The 14,323-nt window shown below is 42.2% G+C and overlaps 1 protein-coding gene across 5 annotated transcripts in view; it reads left to right on the top strand.

The window, feature by feature from the left end:
- Window positions 1-14,323, top strand: part of LOC124615778 (S phase cyclin A-associated protein in the endoplasmic reticulum) — a 590,398-nt gene that overhangs the window by 448,383 nt on the left and 127,692 nt on the right. For all 5 annotated transcript variants that reach the window (XM_047143880.1, XM_047143883.1, XM_047143882.1 and 2 more), the window contains one exon: window positions 7,882-8,016. In XM_047143880.1, the coding sequence (XP_046999836.1) occupies window positions 7,882-8,016 (135 nt within the window). The remainder of the gene's footprint in view (window positions 1-7,881; window positions 8,017-14,323) is intronic.

The following is a 14,323-nucleotide window of genomic DNA, read 5'->3' as shown; positions in this document are numbered from 1 at the left end:
TAACGTAAATACTTCGATAGCAACAAATAACGTTTCGATATTCAAACACAAATACATTTTTTTCTGTGTGCAAATACTAATATAATTTTTAGAAATTGGACCCTAGATTTACGGTTCCTAAGAATTTCGACCTTAAGCTGTGTTCTTACGTTGCGATAAGTTTCATAAAAATCGATCAACTTTTGGGCAGCGGTCGAGCTGTGTACTTTAAGAATGATGCATTGCTAGTAATTGCAGCCATGCATAACTAGCTGCCACATTTATAGTGTTTATTGTGTGGAAAGGAATAACTGTTCCTTGTTTTTTGCAACTGAATTCTTATTATTGTTTTTAGTCATAAATGTTTCACCTAATTGCTGGTCATCTTCAATACTTTTAATGCTTTCTACACTTGTGTGTCCATTGGCTACACTTCCGGACCGAAATATCTTTGATAGATTTTCAATGAATTGCATTTCTGTTCACTGCACTTAGCCATGCTGATGTAATTGTGCTGTTCACTATTCCCGACATTGCTTGTGCGGTATGAGGAAACCATGGAAAACGTAAGCCTGGGCGGGGAAGTGAAGCCTGGTTCTCCTGAATGCGAGTCCAGCGCGGTGTGTAATACGAGCAGTCTCTTATTTTACCTTAAAATCGTTCGTGGGAATATGGCGTAAAGATCTGAGACGGGGCTCAGCCGCACGTAAATAAAAGGGCAGGTTCCAATTCTTGTTTATTAAATAGTTGTACGATCTTTTCCGTAATACCGCTTAGGTGCTTGAATCCATATTAGGGTGAAGATCCTGGGCAGATCTTGCGTGTACAAAGAAAGGACACGCCAGTAATAGCAGAGTTGTTTGTCTTCCGCGCATCTGTAAGACCTGTAACGTGTCATTCAGTTGATAGAGGCACAATATTTCGCGAAAATGCACGTATAAATATTTAAGAACATTTATTAATGCCGAACTGTAGGAATATTTTTCAGGCTCCTTCATATTACTTTGTTAGGTTCCAAAAAGTAAGAATAAATAATAGTTCCACAGAAGCATAAGCCAGTCATAATCCTGCCACTACGTGAACTGAAGGAAAAAAAGACTTTAATATACGGTGTGCAGAGAAACATCCTGATATTACGGAGTCAGAGGAGGGTAGCGTACGTCGAATCCAACCAAATTTTCGAAATAAAAATAGGTCCTAAATGAATTGTTGTGGAGCTACGGCCACAAAACGACAGCCAATAAGCGATGAGCACATGTAGATGTTTGCATTTGAACCATCCTATCCCAGCCAATAGCTGTTATGCTAAAAAACGCAATCACTAATCAAATTATCTTCGATTTTTTTAGGTGAACGGTCAAAGCTAGACGAACTTTAAATTTATAATTATGGCTTGCTACGTTAGATGCGAATTCTGCCAGTTAAATGAGTTTAGTTTGACTGTTAAATCATTTACGCCAAAAATAGTGTGATGTCTTAAATTTGTTAAGATAATATGCTGTAGTGCAGAAATGGCATGCAGTAACACAGTCGACATATCACACTGTAAGGTGCAGTGTTGTTAATAATGAACCCTGAATGCCATATGTTTTATTCCTGGTAATGTACAGAACAACCCCCATCTCCCATGAACTGTGGACCATACTGAAGTGGGGTGGCTTGCTAGCCTCAACGATAGAGGTAGCCGTAATGTAGCCGAAGATTTTTGGAGAGGCTAGACTAACCTATGGTTCCTGAAAAGAGCCAGCAGCCTTTTCAGTCGTTGCTGAAGCAAGAATCTGAATGATTGGCTAATCTCACCTTGTAACATTAGCCAATGCGTTATGCTGTGTTCGTACTCCTAATGGCTGACAGCAAGGGGAAACTACTATTGTTAGTTTTCCGAGGGTATGCAGCTCTGCTTTATGTATTATTTATGATGATGGCCTCCTGGATAGAAAGTTCCGGAGGTAAAATAAAACTCCATTCCGAACTCCGGTCGGAAACTTCTCAGGAGCACGTCATCACTAGGAGAAATAAAAATTAGTATTCTGCGGGTCGGAGCGTACAGTGTTAGTCATTTTAATCGGATAGATGGGCTACATAATTCATAAAGGGAGATTGGCGGGTTGAAACTAGATATAGTAGGCAGTAATGAAGTGCAGTGGCAGGAAGAACAGGACTTTGGCCACGTCAGTACCTTAAGCGTTATAAATAAAGACTAATATAATTACAGTGCAGGAGTGGGCCTAATCATGAATAAGAAAACAATAATACGATAAGCTTCTTTTACCAGCATGACGAGCGCTTTATCGCAGCTAAGATAGACAGACACGAAGCCAACACCTACTACTGTAGTCAAAGTTTAAATGCCAACTATCTCTGCAGATGATGAGGAGATTGAAAGAATGTTTGATGAGATACAAGAAATTATTGACATAGTTAAGAGAGACGAAACTTTGCCATGGGCGACTGGAATTCGGTAGTAGGAAAAGGAAGAGATGGAAAATTGGTAGGAGAATATAGACTGAGGGAAAGGAATAAAAAGGACGTCGACTCGTAGAATTTTCACACACAACATAGTTTAATCTTCATTCATTTCAGTTAATCATCATACAACAACAGTCATAATTCAACACCTGGTTGGAGTATCATGATAGTTGTGTACATGGAAGAGAGCTGGAGACACTGGAAGGTTTCAAGTTTATTATGTAATGATAAGATAGACAATGCGAGACATTTCCAGGGGGATATATGGACTCTGTCCGTAATTTATGAGCTGCAGGTTAAAACTGAAAATTACAGAAAGGTAGAAAATTGGAGAGATGGGACCTGAATAGGTAGAAAGAACCAGAGGTTGCTGAGAGTTTGAAAGATAGCATTAGACAACAACTGACTGAAACAAGGATTACTATCACAATAGAAGACGAATAGGGGTAGTCTTGAAAGATGAAATAGTGAAGGTAACAGAGGACGAAATACGTAACAAAGGCCAGCAGAAATCCTGTGATGAACCACGATACATTAAGTATAATCGACGAAAGAGGAAAACATAAAACTGTTGCATATGAAGCAGTCAAAAGAGAATACAGACGCAAAAAAAATGAGAAACAGGAAGGGCAAAATTGCAAAGCTGATATGATTAGATGTGAAATGCAAGGTTATAGAAGGAAGCGTAACAAGGTGAAAGATAGATATCTCCTACAGGGAAATTAAAGAGACCTGTGGAGAAAAGAGAAGCATCTGTATGTCTATCAAGAGCTCAGATGGCAAGGCCAAGTACCAAGCTGAAAAGGGAAAACTGAAAGGTGTAGTGAATATTTCGAAGAGAGAAGACCTTCAGGGTAATATTATAGAAAGGGTAGAGAAAGTGAATGAAGAACGGTAGGCAGATATGATACTGGAAAGAGAATTTGATAGAACACTGAAAGACGTAATCCGAAGCGAGAACCCTGGAATAGACGATATTCGCTCAGAATTATTGAAATGCCAGACAGCAGCCATAGCACACGCTTCGACAACACACGGGGCGGTCGTAGCTTATGTTGTCAGCTGCTATTTCGGTGACAAACACACATAAGCTTATCGGTTTTTGCCACTGTAGGGCCCAGTACTTCCCTGGATAACATCTATAGGGGCTTTGTTGCTTGACGTTGGCCAACAAGAATATATTTTAATCAGTAAGTTGATGACCGTTCGTGATTTTTAACACAGACATGACAATCATGGATGATTTTTTTTTTATAAATTGATGACGGTTTTTTTTATCAATTGAGGAGGGCTTAGAATTTTGCATAGCCACTCCAACAGTTACTCTTGGGGCGGGGCGGTTCTTTCCGTCCCTTTACGACGGACCTGCACCTACCTGTGAACATTGTCTCAGCAGATCATCAGTAGGAAAGCCGAGTGAAACCTACTGTACTTCGACGTGAACCAGGCTGCAATTTAAGTCACTAATCTACGTTTCGGGAGAAAGTTTTCACACAAATGAAAGTTTGGAAATTTTGTCCTCAACTAATATATTCTGAAACTTAGGTGAACAAGTATCACTGCCAAGCTCGTGCTAGTCTTAACACAGTCACTCACAATCCCTTCCACTCACGTTAGCAAGTTTATGGTGTTGCATTTCCCGAAAACGTAATAGCTACAAAAATACTGATTGTTTTTGGTTGATAATGCTCGTCAAATATTAAGTCTGTCGGTACCAAATGCAGTCACAGTTTTTAGCCACCGACCAGCTCAATACGCCACTCAGAATATATGTCTTTTCTCATCACAAAATTCACTTAAAAATTCCGAAGTTTCTACACATCGGAATAATTATGCCGTCACTTTCCAACAATTTTGATGTATGAAACACTGCTAGATCCGGCAACTTCTCATTTCCGTCGGAACTACTACTACTACTACTACACACGTCCGAACTGTTTCATGGCTAGGCTCTCACTCTACTCTAGAATACTCTGTCTTCTCTACCAGCAGAGAAAGGTGCGCGAACAATATTGCTTTACCATTGGTCAGTTTACTTAACAGCCAATAGCAAAACAACATTCTCCCGCGTCAGTCCGCGCTTTTCATCCATAACCAATCGCAAAATAGTAAACCTCCCGACTGCACTTTTTACCGACGTAATTATCTAATATGCTGAAGTTTTGTTTATGCACAAAGTTATTTACTATTGTTATTTATACCTGAATTAACTTTCCCTTTACCATAAACTTACTTTACAAATCTATTCCACAAAAATCCCCTTCGTTCATATCCATACTTCTTCGAAATGTTCCCACACTATAAATCCTACTACATAACTCGTTAAACAATTATCTTCATATTAACCTTAAACCACACTCACGCATCATTCATACTGCTAAAACACATTTATAACATTTTACATACACAAAAAGAAATAATAACACTTTATGAAAATACTAGAACAGTTTATGAAAAACATTCTATTACTTTTGTGCACTCTAGTGTTAACAATCGAAACTAAAATCAGAGTCCCCCTATCCAATATTGTCCTCTATCGGCTGATACATAAACTACGTGCGCGTCCAGTCTCGCGTCGTCATCTGTCACTACCAGCTCTGAGACACATCTCCCACTTAACCGCCTCCAAGGCAGGATCGTTATACGGCGCTACGCCTCACTCTGTGGCATTCTGTAACTACACCCCATACCCTGTGACATAGTATTTATATACACAAGAAGATTCAAGTTAAAAGTTGTGAAATCGGTTGTATGGGTCTATAATTGACTTGAATGAATACAGCTACGGCGGACTATTGGACTTTCATACAGTTTTATGTTTAATAATTTAACACCCCTGCTAAAAAACTGTTTACTGTATGAATTGTCAATCAGTCATGTAGAACTATTTTAGCTGTGGTTGCCCCAGTTTTATAATTATCTATAATAACGGAAAGCTCTAAAATATAGGCCTACCACTTTGTAGCACAAGAGATAACGCTGATAATACGAAACAGTACTTACTCGACAAGGCGCGTGGTGTATAAAGTACGGCGCTGCTGCTGTTAACTTTTGAAGCTGCAATCGCTCTGACAGAACTAAACATAAGCTAAACTGTGACTAGAAAGCTGTCCACAATTAGGTGGCTGTAAAACTTGCCATTTCTCCTGTAGAGTGTAAAAGGTGACTCTGGTGTATAAAATATAACGGCGCGCCCACTCTAGGGTTAAAGAGAGGGCGCGAACAATCCTGAAGCGGCACTGGACGGAACGCCTAATCGTTGGTGGTGATGTAGCACTCTTAATTACGTTGTGTATAATGAGCTAAAAATGACATATATAGAAGAGATGGCAAGCAAGGGCAGCCCTGGGCCTACAGTCAACCATCTTTTGTAACCATCGCCTGTTCTTGATATTAGGTTATTTTTATCTTCGGTCGCTTTCTGATAGCTGGAAGTTAGTTTCTACAGGAGGGAAGTCGTGGTATTCCTCGGTTGAGTAACTGTAAGATGCGGGATCCTCTGTAACACGTGGCTCGTCATCCCGAGCTTGTGCGCATACGTGAGCCTTCGCCGTCTCGGCGCGGCGGTCGCGTGTAATTGAATGTACACAGCGGCCGGCGGGCCGTGGGGCGGCTGTGTAACGCAGCCGCGTCGTTATTATGAATATCATTCTGGGAGACTTCATTAAAATTCATAGGCGGGCCGCTAGCTCGGAGCCGCGCGCGCAGCCGGCGCAAATTGGGGTGGCTGGGGGTGCGGGTCGCGCACTCGCTGACGTGCGAGCGGTGTGGGCGTAGCGGGGGCGGGGGCGCTGGCGGCGCGGCCGGCGCAAAGTGATTCCGGAGACCGGCCCGCGTGCCCCGCCCATTAATAACCATATTGGCTAAAGAAGCTTTTTAGGAGCCCGCCCCTCAACCCCTCTCGCGACAGCTGGTCGCCCGGAAACTTCCCGGTTACTGCCCGCGCACCGAGGGACGCGGGGGATGCAACCTAAAAGGGGGAGACCGGAAAACTGGGGGATGTTCGGATCCGCACGATGTTTTTTTTTTCTTCCTGTCCTGTCTCTTTCTTTTTGTCGTGCGGTTGTTCCACCGTGCTCTTTCGTATAAAATGTATTTTTTGTGTCAACATTCTCGTCATTCAATACCAGAGAGCAGTAGCTTGCCTTCAGATACAGTATGTTGTGTCTCATCTTAGAGCAGCACATCAGATTAACTGTATTTTTGAAGACAACGGTCGTGTGACACACAGCTAGATCTGTTCGTTCACGATACCCAGAACCTGTGTAGACTCGGCAGTCAATGTTACAGATATGTTTTTACGTTTCCAAATGTTACCAGTGTAGTTTTGTGTTGTCTCTTCGTAAACAAAACATGAGCTTAAGGCATAACAGAAGATTAAACCGTTGTACTCAAGACTTAGAGATCTTTTGTGTTTATTTTAGACTAATCGTTCAAAATGGTTCAAATGGCTCTGAGCACTATGGGACTTAACATCTGAGGTCATCAGTTCTCTATAACTTAGAACTACTTAAACCTAACTAACCTAAGGAAATCACACACATCCATGCCCGAGGCAGGATTCGAACCTGCGACCGTAGCAATCGCGCGTTTCCGGACTTTAGCGCCTACAACCGCTCAGCCACAGTGGCCGGCAAACTGATCGTGGACGGCGAAGTTGTGTGCAGTGAGAGCACTGGGATAGCGATGTAAAGATAAACGTTACGAAGTGCAGCGAGAATGCTCGTTTGCACTATGGACAATACAGGCAGTAGTCGGACGAGTTCTATCTCCTTTATGGCACTGTCAACCTCGTTGTCATTACCGAATGCTTTGTGAACTCCACTTTGTTGTATTTTGTGTTTTGCTCGTTTTGTAATTTTGGAATGAGGGAAGGGTTACCCTAGGTCCATTCAAGAGAAGCGGCTAATCGCGGCAGCTATGTGCGAGTATAATAGTACTTCTTATAACATACTTGAGATATGAGAGGAGCAACATCATCATCTGGCAGAATGTAGTTATGTAAGTATTTATTCATGGAACACACTGCTCTTCTTTGTTTCTGCACGCTAACCACTCGGGCTACACACAGCAGAAATTTTGTCGCTGTTTGATGTTGTATAGGTACATGTACCAACGCTCTCCCTGAGTCATTGTAATAAAAAAATCCCACGATGTGATTAAAAATATAACTCTTAATTTTAAGACGATGACTAACGCAGTTTTAAAATTCCTTAGAACGTTAAAACAGTACACCGTTGTCGCTCACCCGCCAGTGACGTACTTTTATTAAATGAGTCTGTCGATATTTTACGGAACTGCTTATTTTCAAGTCAACGTGCAAGCAATGTGATTAAATTACGGCCCTAGTAGATGAAAACGTAATTAACTGTGTTTGTGTTGGTGCTTTTCGAACCGTATTTACTATCGTCGGTGGTGTTCCGCTTGTTGCAGCTACACTGTGAGCTTGGGCGTTGTGGACCGTCTGGCAGCCTACTGCGGGGGCGTCAGGGACCCTATCGACAACGACCCCAATGGAGCCAACTTTCTACTAGCTGGTCTCGAGCTTCTGTCGACGCTTGCAGCTAGGTAAGTAAATTTATTAATCGCGTGGCATTTCTGACGCGGTGTGCAACGGAGGTGGAACATAACTGTATCATAAAATGTTGTAGAAATACTTTCCATCGTAAGTATATGCTTCGTAGTCGTGTCGACACCTGAGGTTTACTTATTGTGTCCCCGGCTACGGATCTCAACATTGGAAATATTTTAATCGTTGTACTTTTTGCAGTTATTTGCAAACGCACGTTGTACCATTCCTTGATATTTAATTCATTGGTTACGATCGAGAGGAGCTGAGGTATCCAAAAAATATCACTTTCAAAACATTGTACACGACGTGCTTCAGAAAGTTAGTTTCGCTAGACGTGTTGATTATTCCTTTTTTATGTCTTTAAGTTAACCGAAAGATATGGTAAATTCTGAAGTCCTATTTCTGTCGTTAATCAATATCACGTGATCGAGAAGTTTATTTATAAGGAAATCTTTATCACAATCGCAGTTTTTTATAATATTTAGCAAAAAACCGGTTTCACCAACGTAAGTCACCTTCAGATGTTCAATAAAATCAATAATAATTGAAATTAATTAATTAGTAAATAATACAGAAAATAAACTATAATTGGACACATAATTTGCAGTATTTCCCTTTCTGTGTGATGCGCTGCATTTTATTTGCCATTTTATTTTCATTCTTATTTTTACTCATATTAGTATGTTATCGAATATGGATATAAGTTAGTGAATTTATCATCATCTTTCAACACCGTATTGTATTCGTATAATACGCACAGGAGGTGAACAGAAATAGTGGAAACGCCAGAAGTATAACACATTACCATGGTTAATGAGATGTAGGGAAAACATGTACAAGGGTTGAACAAAAACAAGGAAACACGGTGAGAAGTGCATGCTTGCATCTACACTGAGATGATAAAAGTCGTGGTATAGCGATATGCACATATAAATATGGCCGCAGGATCGCGTGCACTAGGTATAAAAGGGCAGTGCATTGTCGGAGCTGTCGTTTGTACTCAAGAGATTGACGCGAAAATGTTTCCGACGTGATTATGGCCGCCCGGCGGGAATTCACAGACATTGAACCCGGAAAGGTAGTTGGAGCTAGACGCCTGGGAATTTAATTTCGGAAACTGGTAGGGAATTCGTTATTCCGAGATCCACAGAGCCAAGAATGCGCCGAGAATACCAAATTTCAGGCATTATCTCTCACTACGGACAGGGCAGTGGCGGATGGCCTTCACTTAACGAAAGAGAGCAGCGGCGTTTGCGTAGCGCTGTCAGAGATAACGGAGAAGCAACACTGCGTGAAACAACCGCAGAGATCAATGTGGGAATACGACGAAAGTATCCGTTAGGACAGTGTGATGAAATTTGGCAGCAGCAGAGGACCGACGCGAGTACCTTTGTTAACAACTCGACATCGCTTGCGGCGCCTCTCATTGGCTCGTAACCGTATCGGTAGGACCCTAGACGACTGGAAAATCGTGGCCTCGTCATATGAATCCCAGTTTCAGTTGGTAAGGGCTGATAGTAGGGTTCGAGTGTGGCACAGATCCCGCGAAACCGTTGACCGAAGTTGTCAACAAGCTTTGGTGGTGGCACCATTATGATATGGGCTGTGTTTATAGGGAATGGACTGGGTCCTCTGGTCCAACTGAACCGGTCATTGACTAGAATTGGTTATGCTCGACTACTTTTAGACCATTTGCCGCTATTCATGGAGTTAATGTTCCTAAACAGCGATGGAGTTTGTACGAATGAAAATGGACCATGTCACTAGGCCATAATCGTTCGCGATTGGTTTGAAGAACATTCTGGACAGTTCGAGCGAATGACTTCGCCATCCAGATCGCCTGACATGAATCCCATCGAACATTCATGAGACGTAATCGAGAGGTCAGACCGTGCACAGAATCCTGCACCGCCGACACTTTCGCAGTTATGAACAGCTATAGAGGCAGCATGGCTCAGCATTTCTGCAAGGGCTTCCAACGACTTGTTGAGTCAATTTCACGTCGAGTTGCTGCAGTACGCCGGGTAAAAATTGGTCCGACATGATATTAAGAGGTATCGTAGGACTTCTGTCACCTCAGTGTAAATGCTGATGCTAACCGTGCTTGCAAGTTGCGCTGTTGCATTTGACCGCAACGACCCATATGCAATATCGTCATTACATTGCAAGTGTCAGTCGTGGTCGAACAGTGTTCTTTGTAGTCACGGTTGCCATATGTCGGAGCTAAATGAACCCGAAAGTGGGCAAAATGTTGCTGCTCGTATGGTGGATGCTTTTATAACCAAGACAGCCGAAGTGTTCGGTGTGTCAAGACGCCCCGTATCCAAGATTTATACCGCATACAGGTAAAGTGGAAAAACAACATCTGCAAAGTCGCATCGGATTCGGCAATTTGTGCTGAGTGATCATGACATACGCTCATTTTACGGGATGGTGACGAAAATTAATAGGACGGCTGCTCCAAAAGTCACTGTAGAGCTGAATCGTAATCGCGAACCCTGTCAGGATCAAAACTACGTGAAGGGAGCTCCATAAGCAGGGAATTGCAGGGGGAGCTGGAATTCCAAAACGCTCCCCAGTCTCCAAATGTCTGCAACAGGAAGACATGGTACCAAAGCTGTAAAACCTGGACTATGGAGCAATGGAAGAATGTCATTTGGTCGGATGTGCCATGTTTAACCCGGTTTCCATCTTCTGCCAAGAGTGAAACATGGCGGGGGTTCGGTGGTAATTTGGGCAGCCATATTGTGGTATTCCACAGGCCTCATGGTTACTCCTGAAGATTGCATTACTTCCAAGGGTTATGTAAATATTTTGGCTGATCAAGTCCACCCGGTGATGCAGTGTTCACTCCCCAGTGGTGATAATGTGCTCAAGTCGGCAGGACACCTGTTCACACAGGTCGCATCGTGCAGGACTGCTTTTGTGAGCACGAGGGTATATTGTTGCATCTCTACTGGTAACCATAATTATTACCAGATCTCAATGTTATTGAGCATTTGTGGTCTGCTTTGAAGGGTGCGTTATTGCTAAGCACCTCCATCATTGTTATCTGAACCTTCCACTATTTTGCAGGAAGAATGGTATATGATTCCCCTGAAAACCATACAGGATCTGAATTTAAACATTCCGAGACGACTGGAAGTTGTTTTTAGTCCAACTGCTTCGGTGCACCGTATTAGGCATGGTAATGTGTTGTGTTTTTGGGGTTTCCATTTTTTTTTCCAACCCATGGAGTTTTATCGTATCCCTTTTGCGCCATCCCCGGAGATGAATCAGTCGCTCAAAAGAGGAGGGACCGTTCAAGAGGCAGAGCGAATAAAGCTAACAATCGCCAACTCAAACACTGAATTTGTTAATTTTGAAATGTTGTGGTGAAGGCGTAATCCAAAGATAGCCGTGACTGAAATTTGTGAAGCGAAATAAAAGAAGGAAAAAAGAAAATCACGTAAATGTTGCATGGTAAATAATCCCTTTAAGCGAATGATGTGGAACGAATCATCTTAGACGCTCTATGTACATGATTAGTGTTAACATTAATGAACACAATATTTTTGTCACATTCATGCAAATCTTCTACAGGCCGCCAGTTTACAAGTAAAGATTCCTCTATGGAATAGAAGGATTCATCCACAAGATATTAATTTTGGTTAGACTTAAAACTTGATTTACTATGTATAAAGCGTTTTGTTATTGAGAAAATGATGCAAAATTTTTGTTACTGCATATTGAACGCAGTTCTGAGGCAGTGCAGCTTTAATTATGTGTGATGACTGTCAGTTTCCTTTAAGTGTTTTGGATATGGACCCCATTACTTTTCTCAAATTGCGATGATGAAACTTAATAGCGTAAGCTCTTGAAGAGATACCTACAAGATGATTGCATTAAACACGTTTTATTGTTCTTATTACTCTGTTTTTAGCAATCATTATTTTCTTTCTAACGGTTATACACTTCATATTGTTCTTACTACTCAGTTTTCAGAAAATTATTCCATAAGACATTATTGAGTGGAGGTATGCAAAATATGTGAGGAGACTCAGTAGTATGCTTCTGCCATTCCAAGTTTTAAGCTATATGTACATCCAACACGTTGGAACATTTTACCCTTCTTACTGATTTCTGTCCGTGTGCTACGTCAGTTATTGCTACGACTCTGTTCCGCAGAACTGAGTATAATGTCCAGAATGAGATTTTGACTCTGCAGCGGAATGTGCTCTGATATGAAACTTCCTGGCAGATTAAAACTGTGTGCCGGACCGTGACTGGAACTCGGGACCTTCGCCTTTCGCGGGCAAGAGCACTTTCCCGCGAAAGGCAAATGTCCGGAGTTCGAGTCTCGGTCCGGCACACAGTTTTAATCTGCCAGGAAGTTTCATGAGTAGAGTGTGTTTTACAAAGTTTGGGGAGAGTCCATTTTCAGAAAACCACTTAGTAATTTTATGAAAAACGCCATTCTGTTTCTTTCTCTCCAGTAGGATTCGTTATAACAGTGTTATCGTCTGCAAAATCCCAGTGCTGCTTGACGACTTTTAAACGGACTGTCATTCACGCATATAAAAAGTAGGAATGGACCCAAAATTGAAACCTGTCAGACTCACTTCGCTATTACTCCCCAGTCATTTAAATTGTCTCCCCCTCCAACATTGTTTGAATTATTCAGCACAACTTTTTTGCCTGTGTTTGTTTAGTTTGGTTCAGACACGTTGTTTGTAAAGCCACGGATTTCATAGCTATGACGATACGAAACTTCTATTGTCATGACTACTTAACTGCTGGCCGGCTGATGTGAAATTACTGTATAGTCACTGGGTTGACTGGCTACATGGGTCCGCTTTTCGCTGACACTGATGCGTGATTAATTGACTTTCGTGTTGTATACGGCTATATGCACAGTCTTAAACGCCTCCGCAGTGTGGAGTCGTGGAAAGAACATCCCGCCGAGGTTGCAGCAGTCACCCCTCTTGAGTGTCTGACAGCCAAACCATAGATTACAATGCTGTTCAGAGAGCGGGCCTGCATTGTTCACGAAGTAACGCGCAATCTCCGCCGGTTGCAGCGTGGACGGACTGTCCCTTTCGCCGCCCCCTCGAGTCGCCCCCTGCATGCGCCACCCCCGGCTTTCTCCCGAAATGTATAATCCCAGATAGTGGCGCATGCTGCGCGGGCTAATGGTAGGGGAGGCACGCGGGAGGCGACGGCCCGTCCTGGCGCCCCGCACCGATAACACGGCGTGCGGTCGTTCTCGGCCGGTGTGTGTCAGTGCTTACAGAGCCCATCGAGGATTTTCCTCTTTCTTCTGTCGGTACTTGTGCGCTGGACAAGTCCAGTAATGCCGTCATCAACGCCAAGTTTGGTTTCAACTCCTCTGTGCTGCACTAGGAATGGTCCTGTTAGTGATTCTTCGGCTTTTGAACTGACTTGCACGGCCAGTTATAGGAGAACCTACAGTTGAACATGGGCTCCGAAACACGGCGAAACCCTGCGTTTTTCACATTAAAAAACATAGCCAGAAGTGAAAGAAGTTGTAAGTAGCGACAGGAAAATTCGCCATTAACGATAACGCGAAATCGGTGGTTTCTTCGAAACAACACGTAATTTGGCTTCTTCCTTATTTCCGAGAGAAAATGTAAATCTACGGCCACTAGTTCATTAACTGATATTAATTACATGTTGAAATTGGATCTTGACTTATTTCTCAAGGCTGAGGTTCGCGTATAACAAACATAAAAATTACCATTTCCCTCGTAAACACCTGATGCTCTAGATGTGACGTGAAACGAAAATACCTTACTTCGAAGGAAGTCTATTCCGGTAACTGTTTTATTCGTTGACGTCACATTTTCCGAAACTTCCGCGCAGCAAATCGTAAAAAAAGGACGCGTTCTTAATTATCTTAAATACGGTGTAAGCATTAAACTGGATCTTTTTGTAGTGCGCAGATATAAATACGACAACCAACAAGTATAGCGTGTTACCTTTGCAAGCTCGTAATTACCATGGCGCTTCCTTGATTTGCTTATAACAGCCAATCACACTACAGGATATGTGACATCGATAAATGTAATGAAATTCATAGATATGTTCTTACATTCAACAGAACACTGAAAAAATATGAAATAAGACAAAAGGAAAGAACATACAGCACATGGAAAATAAACTGTCAGAAGATAACACCGAAAAAGGGCATGTAATAAAAATATTTTTTTATGTGCGTAGTTGTGAGTAACTAAATCCTAGGGCTGTTAGTTGATAGGACCCAAGACATTTGTATGGGTATTCTAGTACTTTACCACCGAGTAC

The sequence above is a fragment of the Schistocerca americana genome, chromosome 5, assembly GCF_021461395.2.
Source record: "Schistocerca americana isolate TAMUIC-IGC-003095 chromosome 5, iqSchAmer2.1, whole genome shotgun sequence".
NCBI lineage: Eukaryota > Metazoa > Arthropoda > Insecta > Orthoptera > Acrididae > Schistocerca > Schistocerca americana.
The sequence above is the reverse complement of the archived record's forward strand: the minus strand, read 5'-3'. Positions and strand labels throughout refer to the sequence as shown.